This window comes from Poromitra crassiceps (assembly GCF_964638095.1).
Source record: "Poromitra crassiceps genome assembly, chromosome: 13".
Classification (NCBI taxonomy): domain Eukaryota; kingdom Metazoa; phylum Chordata; class Actinopteri; order Beryciformes; family Melamphaidae; genus Poromitra; species Poromitra crassiceps.
The window spans coordinates 41,398,003-41,415,113 of NC_139644.1; the positions used below are offsets into that span (position 1 = coordinate 41,398,003).

Below are 17,111 nucleotides of genomic sequence, written 5' to 3' on the forward strand. Positions count from 1 at the left end.
CAACCGATGACCTCTGCTCTCCCACTGTACACCTGGGGAGGAAACTAATTTTGATCCCCTCTTCATTACACGCCGTTCCCCGTGTGCGTGTCAAGATGATCGACTTGAGCGACAACGAGAACCCCTGGACAATATTTCTGGAGACGGTGGATCCAGAGATGGCTGCCAGCGGGGCCACGTTACCCAAGTTCGACAAAGACCGTAAGTCTCCGCCGTCAAACTCCATCCAGCTCACGATTCATTTGACCAGGAGTCCCAGAGGGAGATTTAAGACTTGTTACCCAAGTTTCATTTAGCGCCGGCAACTCACATTTTCAGGCACCGAGTCTCTCAATCTAGTATAAGATAATGGCATCGCAGCATTAGCTGACGTTACCCTTCCATCATCGTTTCCCCCGTTAAGTTTGCGTCGGCACAGACACACCACATTAGGCACAATGAACTATGCTAATTGTCGTTCGCCAAAACACTTTTGAAACTCGGCAGCGTTGAATCTCGATTGTTTGCAGACTGCATGGGCGTGAAATGCCGGCTTCATGCATCACAGTAACCGATATTAATCCAAAGCAAAAATTGGCTTGGCGACCTGTGAATTGATCTGAGTGCAGAGATTTCATTGAAATCTCTGCACTCAACTGCAATTGTCAGATTGAAAAGTATCAAGTTCAGATCTTTACTGTTACACATGCTGATCTTTACTGTTACACATGCCAGTTCAGAGAAACTGCCATGATATTTTACACATGTTCAGAATGAGACAGACTGCCTGTCAGGGTGAGTTACACAGCCAGATCACAGCCAGATCAAGCTTTGAACAATAGGAGAAGCCTCTGCCATGATGATGACAACAAGAATGGCTGGCACAGAAACACACATGTATCACAGACGGTGCTACTAGTTGCTCCCAGAAGAGGGCGCACTAACGTCAATATAATATTGTGACTGCAGACTCCATGGAATTTGGGTACAGATGTAAAACATTGTGCCGCTGGTAGCATTGCAGTCTACTGATGCTAGTATAGTGTCCGGTGGTAGTAGCGTCATATAAAGCAGCTGGTATAGTAGGCATTGTGATGTCATATAAAGCAGCTGGTATAGTAGGCATTGTGATGTCATATAAAGCAGCTGGTATAGTAGGCATTGTGATGTCATATAAAGCAGCTGGTATAGTAGGCATTGTGATGTCATATAAAGCAGCTGGTATAGTAGGCATTGTGATGTCATATAAAGCAGCTGGTATAGTAGGCATTGTGATGTCATATAAAGCAGCTGGTATAGTAGGCATTGTGATGTCATATAAAGCAGCTGGTATAGTAGGCATTGTGATGTCATATAAAGCAGCTGGTAAAGTAGGCATTGTGATGGTTCGGCCACCAGTATATCGTGCAACACTCATTTGATGCAGCTTTTTCCCCACTTTGCCTTCATAGTTCATAACTGCTTTTTAAAACATTCCTGTGACTTTCTCTCCTTCTCAGACGATGTCATGTTGTTTTTGAAGATGTATGATCCCAAAACCAGAAGCTTAAATTATTGTGGACATATCTACACACCTATATCCTGCAAAATACGTAAGTATGCAAGTGCCAGGTGGCAGCAGTGTCACTACATGGATTCCTTGTCTAAAGTATTCACCTTATGTAGCCACGCCCATTTGACCCAGTTGTGTCACGACTTCCGGCTTAAAAAAAAAAAAAGCCAGCTGCTCCAATATCCTCTAACTCTGAATTAACTAATAATTTAGCCAATTGTATGCAACATACCAAATAAAAGCAAACGGTAAAGTCTAAGAATGCAACGCCATGTAACTGGCTCGTTAATTCTCGCATTCAAGGGAATTACGTTAACGTCTTAACGTCTTACACTTACGTCTTATAGACCTAAGTGGCTCGTGGTGCGCTCGGAGGAGACTGAAAACCGTCTGAAGCTTTCTATGTTGGAGTCCAGGTATGTTTTGTACAAGGACGTCTCTCAGTGTGTTGCTGTTAACGGCCCATTTCGTTGTTTTCTTTTTGTTGATCTCATCTCTTTCCTCTTCGACTTGATTTGTATCACTCAGACCGCAGCTGCGGGCGATGTTCAACGCATTCCTGCTCTAAAAACAACTTTCTTCTTCTGACGTTCTTTTGTATTTTGCGCCGTGACCGCCGGAAGTGTTAACACGACCCGGAAGAATTTGGCCCACCCCCGCGTATGAACATAAGGTGAATACCCGCTTTGACTTTTCACATGAAGCCATTTCAGCATTTTCAAAGTGTTTTTCCTCCTGTCCTTGTTACTTACCAGGAGACCTGTTGCCGGTCATGTGTGAGAGAGCAGGGTTTCAGCGGGAAACTAGCCTTATCCTCTATGAGGTGATCTATTTATCTCTCGCTCACACACACTCCATATCTCACTCTCTCTTTAACTAGCCTTATCCTCTATGAGGTGATCTATTTATCTCTCTCTCACACACACTCCATATCTCTCTCTCTCTTTAACTAGCCTTATCCTCTATGAGGTGATCTATTTATCTCTCTCTCACACACACTCCATATCTCACTCTCTCTTTAACTAGCCTTATCCTCTATGAGGTGATCTATTTATCTCTCGCTCACACACACTCCATATCTCTCTCTCTCTTTAACTAGCCTTATCCTCTATGAGGTGATCTATTTATCTCTCTCTCACACACACTCCATATCTCTCTCTCTCTTTAACTAGCCTTATCCTCTATGAGGTGATCTATTTATCTCTCTCTCACACACACTCCATATCTCTCTCTCTCTTTAACTAGCCTTATCCTCTATGAGGTGATCTATTTATCTCTCTCACACACACTCCATATCTCTCTCTCTCTTTAACTAGCCTTATCCTCTATGAGGTGATCTATTTATCTCTCGCTCACACACACTCCACCTTATCCTCTATGAGGTGATCTATTTATCTCTCACTCACACACACTCCACCTTATCCTCTATGAGGTGATCTATTTATCTCTCGCTCACACACACTCCATATCTCAGCTCTCTCTTTCATGCAATCTCTCTCTCTCACTCTCAGCTCTCTCTTTCGTGCAGTCTCTCTCTCTCACTCTCAGCTCTCTCTTTCATGCAGTCTCTCACTCTCAGCTCTCTCTTTCATGCAGTCTCTCTCACTCTCACTCTCTTTCGTGCAGTCTCTCTCTCTCACTCTCAGCTCTCTCTTTCATGCAGTCTCTCTCACTCTCAGCTCTCTCTTTCGTGCAGTCTCTCTCTCTCACTCTCACTCTCTTTCGTGCAGTCTCTCTCTCAGCTCTCTCTTTCATGCAGTCTCTCTCTCTCACTCTCACTCTCTTTCGTGCAGTCTCTCTCTCTCACTCTCACTCTCTTTCGTGCAGTCTCTCTCTCACTCTCAGCTCTCTTTCATGCAGTCTCTCTCTCTCACTCTCACTCTCTTTCGTGCAGTCTCTCTCTCACTCTCAGCTCTCTCTTTCATGCAGTCTCTCTCTCTCACTCTCACTCTCTTTCGTGCAGTCTCTCTCTCACTCTCAGCTCTCTCTTTCATGCAGTCTCTCTCTCTCACTCTCACTCTCTTTCGTGCAGTCTCTCTCTCACTCTCAGCTCTCTTTCATGCAGTCTCTCTCTCTCACTCTCACTCTCTTTCGTGCAGTCTCTCTCTCACTCTCAGCTCTCTCTTTCATGCAGTCTCTCTCTCTCACTCTCACTCTCTTTCGTGCAGTCTCTCTCACTCTCAGCTCTCTCTTTCATGCAGTCTCTCTCTCACTCTCACTCTCTTTCGTGCAGTCTCACTCTCAGCTCTCTCTTTCATGCAGTCTCTCACTCTCAGCTCTCTCTTTCATGCAGTCTCTCTCTCTCTCTCAGCTCTCTCTTTCGTGCAGTCTCTCTCTCACTCTCAGCTCTCTCTTTCGTGCAGTCTCTCTCGCGGTCTCAAACACTTTCCATGTCTCACACACACCCTCGTCCTCTCACACTCCTCTTGCTGGCTCACCCTTTCTCTCGCACACCTTCTGTCTCTTGCTCACCCTTTCTCTCAGACACACTCCCTCTCTGTAGCTCGCTCATTCTTGATCAGACACATACCAAGCACCTTCACTATTAACTATATATATAACCCACTGACTACATTTCCCACAATGCCCTGTGCGTTCCAGGAAGTAAAGCCCAACCTAACGGAGCGGATACAGGATTATGATGTCTCTCTGGACAAGGCTCTGGATGAGCTCATGGACGGGGACATCATCGTCTTCCAGAAGTAAGTGTGTGTGTGTGTGAGATTAATGGACATGAGCGTATATGAGTTGCGCATGTGCTGTGATTAGTGCCGGTGATATTCTCACAAATGTTTTGGCGATAATAGGGGAAACTGAACCTGATAAGCTGTGAACTTGTACCCGTGCCCTAGCAGTTTGTAGCACAATCAACGGCATGTTCTCTTGACAGCCTCAGAAGGAGGCGGGAGCAGCAGAAAGCCCAGGTCAAGCCGACGAATAGCATTTCTTGTAAAAATGCCGGTGTGTTCGGTAATCGGTGTTGTCACGAGTTTATTAACCGGCGGGAACGTTTCCTCACCGTGGCATCCCTGCTGTGGATAAAGATGAGTTGTCACTATAGCGCTTCCTGTCTAAATCTCCTCCTCCTCTCCTCCCTCACTTCCCTCCGGCTGTCCCTCCATCTCTCTCTCCATCCCTCCTTCCCACCCTTTCTCAAACCCGTCATCGCTCCACTTCCCTCCCTCCCTCTCCTCCAGGGACGACCCAGAAAACGACAGCAGCGAGCTGCCTACGGCCAAGGACTATTTCCGGGACCTCTACCACAGAGTGGACGTCATCTTCTGCGACAAGACCATCCACAACGACCCCGGCTTCGTGGTCACGCTCTCCAACCGCATGAACTACTTTCAGGTAGGGCCTGAACCAATGACTTTGTTTCCATCCAGCCATCAAGCCAACTTTTGAAACGTGGAGAAAAATGTTGCGTTTTGCATCAGCTGGAGCGAAGCAGAGAAATGAGCTTCCTGAATGTCAAAAGGTCAAGATACTGTGTCTTATGACATTTCAATTAGAGTTCAAGACTAAGCCCTTTTGTCCATCAGGGTTCCCAATTATTATGATTATTTGAAGCAAGCACAGGGCACACAGTTTAAAGGCAATTTCATAGTGTTGTGTCCGCTAGGTTCTTCATGACGTAAATTTCGTCATGTGCTGGAAAACCGATTTTGAAGAGGCGTTTTTGCACCGCGGTGAAGTTACCGTAAATTCCGGACTATAAGCCGCACCTTTTTTCCCGTTTTTTGGCCTTTTTTGGCCCCTGCGGCTTATATAACGGTGCGGCTTATCTATGGATTAAAAAAAAAAAAAAACTTTTTTAGCACTCTTTCTAACTATAAAGCCACTTCTGTTTTAATTTCCTCTCTTGCCCTCTTTTCACCACACTGTATGACACTGTATGACACTGTATGACACTGTATGACACTGTGTGCACTGTAAATAACAACACAGGTGGTGTTGTGTTATGTTGTTTTGTTGAAATGTTAATAAATGGGAGCATTACATATGGTAATTAAACATTAAAACACAATAAAAAAAAAAAAAAAAAAAATACCATTAAAACACCCGCAGCTTATAGTCCGGTGCGGCTTATATAAGAAAAAAATAGTCAACTTTGAAGGTGCGGCTTATACACCGGTGCGCCTTATAGTCCGGAATTTACGGTAGTTTTAGGTTGGATATACCTAAAACTAAGTAAACGCAGTTGTTTTTTGCTGCTCTGAACAGAGAAAGTTAGCAATGGCTTCTCTCCCTCTTTCCAAGTGCAAGCAGACTCCAGAAAGTAGTATAAACAGAACTACTATGCATCCATGATGTCTGCAGCTGTCCGTGTGCGTGTCCTCTCAGGAGTATATCCAGGGCGTAAGAGCGCCTGGAGTGTGGAGAGGTCCTGCCTCAGCACGCAGATGGAATTGTGCTCTCTCCTAACAAATGTGATCAGATCTGTAGGTCTCTCTCGTAACAAATGTGATCAGATCTGTAGGCCTATCTCGTAGCAAATGTGATCAGATCTGTAGGTCTCTCTCGTAACAAATGTGATCAGATCTGTAAGTCTCTCTCGTAACAAATGTGATCAGATCTGTAAGTCTCTCTCGTAACAAATGTGATCAGATCTGTAGGTCTCTCTCGTAACAAATGTGATCAGAACTGTAGGTCTCTCGTAACAAATGTGATCAGATCTGTAGGTCTCTCTCGTAACAAATGTGATCAGAACTGTAGGTCTCTCTCGTAACAAATGTGATCAGATCTGTAGGTCTCTCTCGTAACAAATGTGATCAGATCTGTAGGCCTCTCTCGTAACAAATGTGATCAGATCTGTAGGTCTCTCATGTTGATGTGTGATGTCTCTGTCTGGCAGGTGGCCAAGACGGTAGCACAGAGGCTGAACACAGACCCCATGCTGCTGCAGTTCTTCAAGTCACAGGGGTAGGAGGCTTGTCTCATTCACACACACACACACACACACACACACACACACACACACACACACACACACACACACACGTTGGGATTCTTTTTACATTATCGTCAGTTTTGCCAAATGGTCATTGGTCAGGTTCTGCAGCCTCTCTCTCCTTCGCTGTCCTGTTGCTGTTTTGAAAATGGCAGAAGCACGCAGCAGCTCAGAGGACGAGCCCTGCAGCAAGCCTTAGAACAGGCAGGATACTGTGGGAATGTAGTAGTGATGTATGAACATGGATAATGTGCAACATTGACACCACTTACTACTAACTACATGCTCCATGTGTGTAAAGATTGAAAAGAAAAACAGGGCTTCCGGTCAGAATTTTCAATATAAAACGTGTGCTTCTAAACAGGAAGTGACAAGTGCTGATAAAGGGATACACACACAAATGCTGCATCAGGTATCAATGGGCTAACTTGCAGAAGCCTTTGCCTTCATCAAAGCCTAGTGGCAGTCATTTCAGTGATGAGTTGCGTTCTCTCTTCTGACCGCTCAGCATCACAGCGTCTGCGGGTTGGAGTGGTAAAAGCTGTAATACAGGTAGTGCCTGCTAGTAGTAGCTTGCTTTTCTTGCAGGTTTACGTCCAGATGTCTTAGCTGAGACGGCACGGTGGCTCAGTGGTTAACACTGTTGCCTCACAGCAAGAAGGTCCTGGGTTCGAACCCCGGTCCGTCCCAGGTCCTTTCTGTGTGGAGTTTGCATGTTCTCCCCGTGTCCGTGTGAGTTTCCTCCGGGTGCTCCGGTTTCCTCCCACCATTAATGACATGTATGTTAGGGTTAATACTCCTGTCAGTGCCTCTGACCAAGGTAATGGCAAAAGAACTGGAGTCGGTCCCCGGGCGCTGCACTGCGGCTGCCCACTGCTCCTAGTTCTAGGAAGGTTCCTAGTAGAGGATGGGTCAAATGCAGAGGATGAATTTCCCCACCGGGATAAATAAAGGACAACTTAACTTAACTGAATGTGGTTCCTCATCGCTCCTCTAGAGTGGTTATAGGCGAGCTTCTGCTTCCACAGCCGTCACACGACCTTAATAATGATTGGATTTATATAGCGCCTTTCCAAGTGCTCAAAGCGCTTCACAGAATCATTATTCGTTCACACCATTCGTACCGGTGGTTCGAAAGCGTGGCAGCCACACATCGGCGCTCAACGGCCCCTCCGACCACCATCATTCATGTCTACATTCATGCCAATCATACGAGGCAAGGAGGGTTAAGTGTCTTGCCCAAGGACACAATGACAGCAGCTGGGAGAGAGCGGGTTCGAACCGCCAACCCTTGCATCATTGGCCGACCCGCTCTACCTCCTGAGCTAAAGCCGACCTTGCTATCTTTCTTCACTTTCTTCATCAAAATAAAACACTAACGCCAAACTGCGCTGATTTCCTTTTGCGCTGCCATCTTTCTTTGTCCCACTCAAGTTTCACTTTTCCACCCGAGTGGGAAGGAGGGGGGAGGGACAATCGCCTGCAGTGGCTGTAGTGGAGGCTGCTCGTCTGGCTGCATAACATGGATGCAACACTGGGTTAACCAACATTCTTAATTGTATAATTACTAACCGACTAGTATGTCTCGTGCCGACTAGCGAGGGAGCGGGCGTTTAAACTTTTAACCGACTAGTCGCCTGCATCCCTAGTTATTATCGTCAAAATGAAATGGAAACGTCGCAGCCTGGCTTGATGTTAGGCTTGCTTGCCGCGGTAGTCGGTGTTACACGGTGGTGGGGCACACACCGATTACATAACATGCCCACCGGTAACACCGTTCATTCTTATGGAGGAAGAAATGAAAGGAAAAAACACTCGCCCACTCGTGCCAGTTTCAGTGCGCGCCGGGGTGAATTACAAGCGCTCCCTCTGGGCTGCAGTGTGGCTGCCGCTGCACTGTTCATCATCTCTGGTTAGACCAGCAAGTAACGTTAGTTATCCATGTTATGAACACAAATCATGTCCCCCTCATACACATGTATATAAGACCCTTAGCTAAGCCTGCGTGTGTATTCTGTTGCCATTGCAGGCCTTCTCTGGAAATGTGCTTTTTTTTGTGTGCTAAAAGACAATGCTAACTCTTAGCATCAATGCGAGCAGGACTTACCCAGCTATGAACATATTTGAAGGTAACATTTTCGTCAGACACTTTTAACCAACTATTTAAGCAAAGGACCAATGCAGTTGTAAACATTAAGACATGTGGTCACCATCGATGGGATGCCTCGCGTTCTTGGTTCCATATAAGGCGAACGGTGGCACCAGAACGTCAAACAGGAGTCTCCGCTGATAGCTGAGAAGATACGTTCGTATTTTTCGTTAACGATGAGGCCAATCCAGTCTTGATCTAAAGCTAAAGCTATATCCAGTAGTAGCAGGCTATATGAGGGCGAGTGATGTTTACCTGGAATACAACAATCGCACGGATGGCAGCAGAAAGAGTAAGTTGAGTCTCCTCAATGCGAGACTCGCTAATTGATTTAAAAGGCAATATAGCAGTGTGAAATGTCGGGTGCACGGCGGGCGCCGACCTATAAATAGTAGGAAATAATTTGCTGGGATGGATGGCGGGCGGATGGTCTATGCTTACACGCGGATTAGGATGGCATATTTACTATACTACTATACATACATATTAAATATAAACATATATAAAATATAAACATAATAATAATATAAACATAATATTAAATATTACATATTTACTATACTATACTGCTCATCTGTGCAGCTCTATTATACGGTGTCACCGGTAAAACCGGTGTTGTTACGTGTTTATGTCAACACTCCGGCAGCCATACTTGACATGTTCAAATACCTGGACTTTATTCACATATCTGCTGTTTTTAATACCTGGACTTTATCCATATATCTGCTGTTTTTAATACCTGGACTTTATTCACAGATCTGCTGTTTTTGCCACTTTAATGTTACTACATTACAGATTCAGTAGAAATGTTGTGTAACCTGTCCCCCCCCCCTTATCTTTCTCTGCTGTTTCCTCTATAACTCCCCCCTCCTCTCTCTCTCTCTCTATTCCGTCTGTCTCTTCCCTCCCTGCCTCCTCCTCCTCTCCACTTTCTAATTCTTTTCTCCTCTCCCCCCCCCCCCCCCTCTTCTTTCTCCTCCCTCCCTCCTCCCCTCTCTCCCGGGTCTCCTCCCCCCTGCCTGGTGGTGTGGTGGCCAGGTACAGAGACGGTCCAGGGAATCCTCTCAGACACAACTATGAAGGCACGCTGCGGGACTTGCTGCAGTTCTTCAAGCCTCGGCAGCCCAAGAAACTCTACTACCAGCAGGTAGGAAGAGAAGAGCAGCAGCATCCGCTTGGATGCGTCTTGGGTTTTGGTCTTTCTCCATCTCTGCCTCCTCTCCACCTGTATGAGAGGAGGAGGAGGAGGGAGGGGGGTGGTTATTACCTTGTTTCTGTCGTTGGGTCTTTCTTTCAGGGTTCCTGAAAATGCTTGAATGTATTGAATTGGATTGGAAATATAAGAAAGTCTGTGCATCCCTGTTTCACCCAAACTTTTTAATTGTTGTCTGTGAGCTTCTGTAAAGCTGCTAGTCCTCATTATAAAAAAAATATTTTATGTGACAGTAATTAACGTTGATCCGTGTCTGAAACTATGTCGTGATGGGTCCTTGAAAGTCCTTCAAGTTGATGTATAAGAAGGTGTGGGAACCCTGATCTTTGTTTATTTCTTTGTACCGTTTTCTAGTGTTTCTGCCACTTTTTTGTCATTGGTCTCTTTGTGTTTCTGTTTGACAGGGCAAAGGCATTTCCTTCCATTTTAAATCTTTATTGTACACAAGTTTGTAAACAGAGCGCATGTGTGGAGCAGCCTAATACTCCCACCCACCCCTCCCCCACTGTCTGACAGACAGCGGGTGGGTTTCACTTTCCCAAATAAGTACGCTAACGGTATTGAATGCGAGTTTTGTTTACCATAATGATCACGTTCGGTCATCATAATGGATTATTGGAACATGACAAGGAGTCATCCCCTCTTCCTCACCGCATCTTGCTTGTCATCTCAGGGATGTAAGTTGCTTGTTTACAGCTTAACAGCTTTGTCAGTGTTATGTAACGTTTAGCCGCAACGCGCAACTATAAAGGTCCAAGGACTTTGTCGCGGCTACGTAACGTTACATTAGCAAGCTTACCTCGTTGGCTTGATGTTGACAGAATTTGCAAAACAGCTTATCGCCTGAGTCATAAAAGTCATTCGGATACTGCTCTGCACTTTTTTGACGACGGTTAAGGGGGAGCAGCTGGATGCTTCAATATTGTTGTGGTTTTGTGAAGTAGCATGGAAGCTACGGCTTGTAAACACGCTGGAGCGACCCCCGATAATGTTTCCTCTCCACAAAACGTTTCATTCAGTGAACGCGGATTTCTATGGCCCTTGTGTTGTTTTGGTGTGTTTTCTTCTGTGGCGTTTAATTACATTCAATTTAATGGCATTCAAACAGCGTTTAGGTGCTTTACAAACCACCTTCTGGATTCTACGTATTCGTCGTGTCGCTTCACGCACCGAACGGTGACGCGCCCATACCGTCACTTCACGGGATGAATACACGTACCGCGACACCCCTAATTTCTATACTTGTCGCCATTTTTCTTTTGATCATAAATCCTCTGTCATGCTTTTGTTTTTTGGCTGTCTTTGTTTTTCTTGTTCTGGCTTTGCCATTCTTTCAGGCATTCCTTAATACTTTACTCATTGAGTTTGACCTCAAATGATTTGGAATCTCCTGACAGAACACCAGTCTGATGATGGAAAGTCACATTTGATATTGTACCATTCATCTTGCTCACTGGTACTGCCAAAGAGACGTAGCGTCTGTGGTCCAGCATACAGACGGTAACATTCTATATGTACTGTCCAAAGATAGTGTCTGTGGTCCAGCATACAGACAGTAACATTCTGTCTGTAGAGTAAATCATAGCGTGATGGGAAAAACGATCTTTTTGAAGTATGAAATACTTGGACAAGCAGCTCGTGCCTCACAGCTCGGCAACATATTCTGTTGTCAACTCTTAGCTTCACTCAAACAGTTACACTGTAACAACACTGTTACATCGCCCTCTGCTGGCATGGCAGCAGGTCCTGCTCCAACAGTCAGACAAGCCAATTACAGTACAATCATGTTTATATGGTCTGTGTGTGTCATGTGTGTGTGTGTGTGTGTGTGTGTGTGTGTGTGTGTGTGTTTTATTGTAGCCCCAAATTTAAAAAATATACACACATTGTTTTATGATAGCAGGTTAAGTATTAAAATGTCTTGAATACAGTTATTAGAGGTGACGATGACAGGTTTCCATTGTAGTCATGTCCCATAAACATTAACTCTCTCTCTCTCTCTCTCTCTCTCTCTCTGAAATATTGTCTCTCTCCTCTTCCGTCCTCAGTTGAAGATGAAGATCACAGACTTTGAGAACAGAAGGAGTTTCAAGTCCATATGGCTCAACAGCCAGTTCAGAGAGGAGGTAACACACACACAACCAACACAGACACACACACACGACAGTCTCACTCAGAAAGACCCTTTCCTTACATTTTTTTCTCAGCCACTTCCACATTCAAACATGTTTAGACAGATGGACTCAAGATCAAACTAAAGGTGTCATTCAAACAAACATGAATTGTGTGTGTGTGTGTGTGTGTTGCAGGAGATCACCCTCTACCCTGACAAGCACGGCTGTGTGCGGGACCTGCTGGACGAATGTAAAAAAGCAGTCGAGCTCCTTGACAAAGGCTCCGAGAAGCTCAGGTAACCACCCTGGAGTGTGCGCGCGCGTGCGCGTCCATTCATTTGTGAAATGTGTGAGACTGAGAAATGTTGTTCCTTAATAAGAGGTCCACCTTATTTTATTATCACTACCACTGGTCCACCATGCCCCATAAACATGTGTTATTATCACTACCACTGGTCCACCATGCCCCATAAACATGTGTTATAATCACTACCACTGGTCCACCATGCCCCATAAACATGTGTTATTATCACTACCACTGGTCCACCATGCCCCATAAACATGTGTTATTATCACTACCACTGGTCCACCATGCCCCATAAACATGTGTTATTATCACTGGTCCACCATGCCCCATAAACATGTGTTATTATCACTGGTCCACCATGCCCCATAAACATGCTAAATTGCCCCTAGCTTCCTTACTGTTGCAGTGTTTGCTGATACAATAGCCGACAGGAAATGAGCTAGGTTTCAAACTGTTTGCTAGCAACACAATCCTGTGAAAACCATCTATAGTTCCGTATTAACTCCTCCCTTCTGTCTGCCCTCTCTCTCCTCTGCCCCTCTACCCACTTTCTGTCATCTGCCCCCCCTCAGGCTGTTAGAGATAGTAAGCTATAAAATCATCGGAGTGCACCAGGAGGACGAGCTGCTAGAATGTTTATCTCCGGCCGCCAGCCGCACCTTCAGAATAGAGGTAAGTGTGTGTGTGTGCTCCTGCTCCCTCTTTGTGTCTTTTCATTTCTCCCTTCTTTTTTGAAATCGGTGAAGACACTTGTCTTGTCTCTACCTTGAGAAGTCTGTGAAGCTTTCCTTGTCTTGTCTCTACCTTGAGAATTCTGTGAAGCTTTCCTTGTCTTGTCTCTACCTTGAGAAGTCTCTGAAGCTTTTTTGTCTTGTCTCTACCTTGAGAAATCTGTGAAGCTTTCTTTGTCTTGTCTCTACCTTGAGAAGTCTGTGAAGCTTTCTTTGTCTTGTCTCTACCTTGAGAAGTCTGTGAAGCTTTCCTTGTCTTGTCTCTACCTTGAGAATTCTGTGAAGCTTTCCTTGTCTTGTCTCTACCTTGAGAAGTCTCTTAAGCTTTTTTGTCTTGTCTCTACCTTGAGAAATCTGTGAAGCTTTCTTTGTCTTGTCTCTACCTTGAGAAGTCTGTTAAGCTTTCTTTGTCTTGTCTCTACCTTGAGAAGTCTGTGAAGCCTTCTTTGTCTTGTCTCTACTTTGAGAAGTCTGTGAAGCTTTCTTTGTCTTGTCTCTACCTTGAGAAGTCTGTGAAGCTTTCTTTGTCTTGTCTCTACCTTGATAAGTCTGTGAAGCTTTCCTTGTCTTGTCTCTACCTTGAGAAGTCGGGCGGGTAAGCAACCATCTGTTGGATGGTTTTTGAAGAGGCAGGTTATTTTAGCGCTGATATTTACTATGTTTCATGGCATAGTTTGCTCTTAACCAGAGTTAAGGTGTATGTATTACACATTACTTTAAAAAAAGTAATGCCTTACTTTACTTGATTACTCCCTGGAGAAAGTAATTTGTTACACTATTCGTTACATTACATTTGCGTTACTCCGTAACATCGCCTGAGATGCATTGTCACCTAAATTGCCAGTTAACAATACAACATTAAATCTTACATATGCCTAGTGCTGCACGATTTGGGGGAAAGGTGCGATTAGCGATTATGGTGGACAATATTGCGATTGTGATTGCGATATAATAAACAAATGGTATCTAGGGATGTGCCGGCATGAGTTTTTGACGGTATGATAACCCAAAATTTTATTATCATAGAAATGTGTTTTTATACAGATCATATCGACATCTGTAAATATCGGTTATCGGCCATAACAGCAATCTTAATATCGGTTATCGGCATCGGCCAAAATTGTCATATCGGTGCATCCCTAGGTTACATTTCATTTCATTGTATTTTGTCCAATATTCAAATATTCCAGAATTGCATGTTGTGTTAAAAATAAATATGATTTCTATCTAACACTTTTTAGCCCGATTTAATTGTAAAACAGAGTGTAAAAAGTTATGCCCCCTCAAAGCTTTCTGGGAAATTTAACCTGTGGAAGAGGAAAGTAGACTGAGTTCCCAGCATGCCCTGGGGTAGTGTGTTTTGTTTGTAGATTTCTTTATCAATGTTTGTCAATTGTTTGTTTGTCAATGTGTTTTGGAGGTTAACATGATTTCTTGTTCTATATGCATGATGTTAGTTATCTGATAAGCTATGTGTCGACTAATAGTGCTGTTCTGCATGCTGATACAAAGTTGAAATGTTGGCACCATGGGTGATTCTGCTGTGCAGTTAAGTGACCCCTCTGATGGGGCACAGGATCTGCTATTAAAACAAGATATTTTCTCTCTATACTTATCTTGCTAGTACGCAAGTAACGAGTTAAGTGTTTGATTAGTAACTGTAATGTGATTACTGCACTTAGGGACAGTAGTGCCTTACACTACTCGTTACCAACAAAAGTAATGTGATTACAGTAACGCGTTACCCCCCACACTGCTCTTAACCGAGTAATCCACGTAATGGTGTTTGTGTGTGTGTGTGTGTGTCTCTCTCTCTGTACTGTAGGAGATTCCAGTGGAGCAGGTGGACTTGGACAAGGACAGTGAGATGCTAATCCCCGTCGCACACTTCCACAAGGAAGTCTTCGGCACCTTCGGGATCCCCTTCCTGCTCAAAATCAGACAGGTGTGTTTAAGAGAGCGAGAGAGCGCTTTTGCAAGAAGGTCTAGATGGGTAGACGTCTGTCTTTTGGTACCATCTTTTATTCAGCTGTGTCTTCTGTGTTTGCTTGTGATTCCTTCCTTTCTTCCTTCCTTTGTCTTTTCCTTTATCCTCTCTTGGCCTTCTGTCCTCCCTTCTCTGCTTCCTTCCTGCAGGGGGAGTCATTCCGGGAGGTGATGAGGAGGATCCAGACCATGCTGGACATCCAGGAGAAAGAGTTTGAAAAGGTACACCATCACGCACCAGGGGCAACACCAATTTACTCTAGTGGACTGGATGGCAGTAGTAGTTGGTCCCACAGGATTGGGACGGGGAAAAAGTCACTGGTAGCGGGGCGGGAGCGGGAATCATGACAACAATAGATCAGTTTTTATATATAAATATGGCCAAATGGTATGAATTACAACGACAGTAGAAGAAAGTAATCTAAAAAGGATGGAGAGAACATCAAATCAAAATCATTGTGTTCCCTAGACACTCAAAAACAAGACATAAAAATAAAAATGGGAGTGGGATGGGACGGGACGGGACAGGAGTGGAAAAACGACTCCCATGTCACCCTCTAGTTTAGTGTGTAGCGAGTGGTCTGTACTACAGACACTACAGACTCTAGTGTCTGAAATGTACGTTTTTGGACCCCTACTTAGGGCTGATGAAAATGAACCTGAATGAATGTACACTACAATGAACACGGTACAGCCACTACTAGGGTTGCTTTAAAGAGGGCATGAAACATTTGATCATGTGACTCTAGTTCATTTGCATTTGACCTCAGAAGACAAGACAGGACAAACTGCTTTCAAGTCTGACATTTACATCATTTGCTAGAAAGATGAACGACAGTTCAGCTTTTCGTCAACTAGGGCGCTGCTAGATGATGTCACTAGGTTGACCGTAGTTGGTTAGTTCAGCGCCCGGGACTCTCATAACCCACCGGCTTCCCACCCGCAGACATGACCAATTGTGTCTGTAAAAGCGTCTGACCAAGCCGGAAGTACCGCCGGCGGGAATTGAACCCGTGTCTCCACGCTGGTATGCGAGGACTTTTACCTCGACACTACCCAGACGCCCCAGGACAGCAGGATTATGATCACTTCTAAAATAGTTTGACGGCTTATTTCTTTGTCAAACGACGTTGTTTACAAAAAGTTCTGTCGTCGCTTTCATAGGATCTTCAACCACACAGACACTCTTAAAGCGTTTTTATATGTGCACATTGCACAGCAGATGTGTTTTTATGATGTAATGGCAGTAGTTAAGCGGACACTGTTGCTATTTTCAAATAGCCCGGGAATACCTGATGACCCTGGTAGCGCCCAGCCCTCACCGCTACAGCTGTCAGCTGTGTAACCCAGCCCTCACCACTACAGCTGTCAGCTGTGTAACCCAGCCCTCACCACTACAGCTGTCAGCTGTGTAACCCAGCCCTCACCACTACAGCTGTCAGCTGTGTAACCCAGCCCTCACCACTACAGCTGTCAGCTGTGTAACCCAGCCCTCACCACTACAGCTGTCAGCTGTGTAACCCAGCCCTCACCACTACAGCTGTCAGCTGTGTAACCCATCCCTCACGCGTGATTTCTAACCCCACATAGGATAAGCAATAACCACGCCCTGTGGCGCTGGGATTGGCCAGGAGCGAAGCTTGGGACTAAAGCACCTGGGGTTTTTCATCTTTTAAAATAAAGATGTTTAAAAAACTATTGTCTAGTGCTGTAGCCTACCTTCTCTTTGGGAAAGAATTAAGCTTGAAATTAACGATATGATACATTATATTATATGAGCTATGAACGTGAACACAACACCGTTTATATTATTGCATGTTTTTGTAGATTGTGTACATTGTGTAGATTACAATTATTATGCTTATTATTATTATTACTATGCTAAGGAAGGTAGGTGACCATCATTCATTTCAATGTCCGCTCTCAATGTCCGCTCTCGAAATCGCTGTCCTTCTCAAGAGCTATTCAGTTGGTTCATGAAATCGCTGGGCTGCGTGCCCTCCAGTGGTGCTCCTGGCCAATCCCGGCGCCACAGGGCGTGGTTATTGCTTATCCTATGTGGGGTTAGAAATCACGCATCCCTCACCGCTACAGCTGTCAGCTGTGTAACCCAGCCCTCACCACTACAG

The 17,111-nt window shown here is 44.8% G+C and overlaps 1 protein-coding gene across 2 annotated transcripts in view; it reads left to right on the forward strand.

Annotated features, from left to right (window-relative positions):
• Positions 1-17,111, forward strand: part of usp7 (ubiquitin specific peptidase 7 (herpes virus-associated)) — an 82,200-nt gene that overhangs the window by 60,291 nt on the left and 4,798 nt on the right. Inside the window, exons 18-29 of one of the 2 annotated variants that reach the window (XM_083649731.1) lie at positions 96-201; positions 1,479-1,571; positions 2,287-2,354; positions 4,133-4,233; positions 4,729-4,882; positions 6,387-6,454; positions 9,670-9,778; positions 11,893-11,970; positions 12,154-12,254; positions 12,838-12,937; positions 14,822-14,941; positions 15,133-15,204. In XM_083649731.1, the coding sequence (XP_083505857.1) occupies positions 96-201; positions 1,479-1,571; positions 2,287-2,354; positions 4,133-4,233; positions 4,729-4,882; positions 6,387-6,454; positions 9,670-9,778; positions 11,893-11,970; positions 12,154-12,254; positions 12,838-12,937; positions 14,822-14,941; positions 15,133-15,204 (1,170 nt within the window). The remainder of the gene's footprint in view (positions 1-95; positions 202-1,478; positions 1,572-2,286; positions 2,355-4,132; positions 4,234-4,728; positions 4,883-6,386; positions 6,455-9,669; positions 9,779-11,892; positions 11,971-12,153; positions 12,255-12,837; positions 12,938-14,821; positions 14,942-15,132; positions 15,205-17,111) is intronic. The other variant, XM_083649730.1, reaches the window with a different exon arrangement.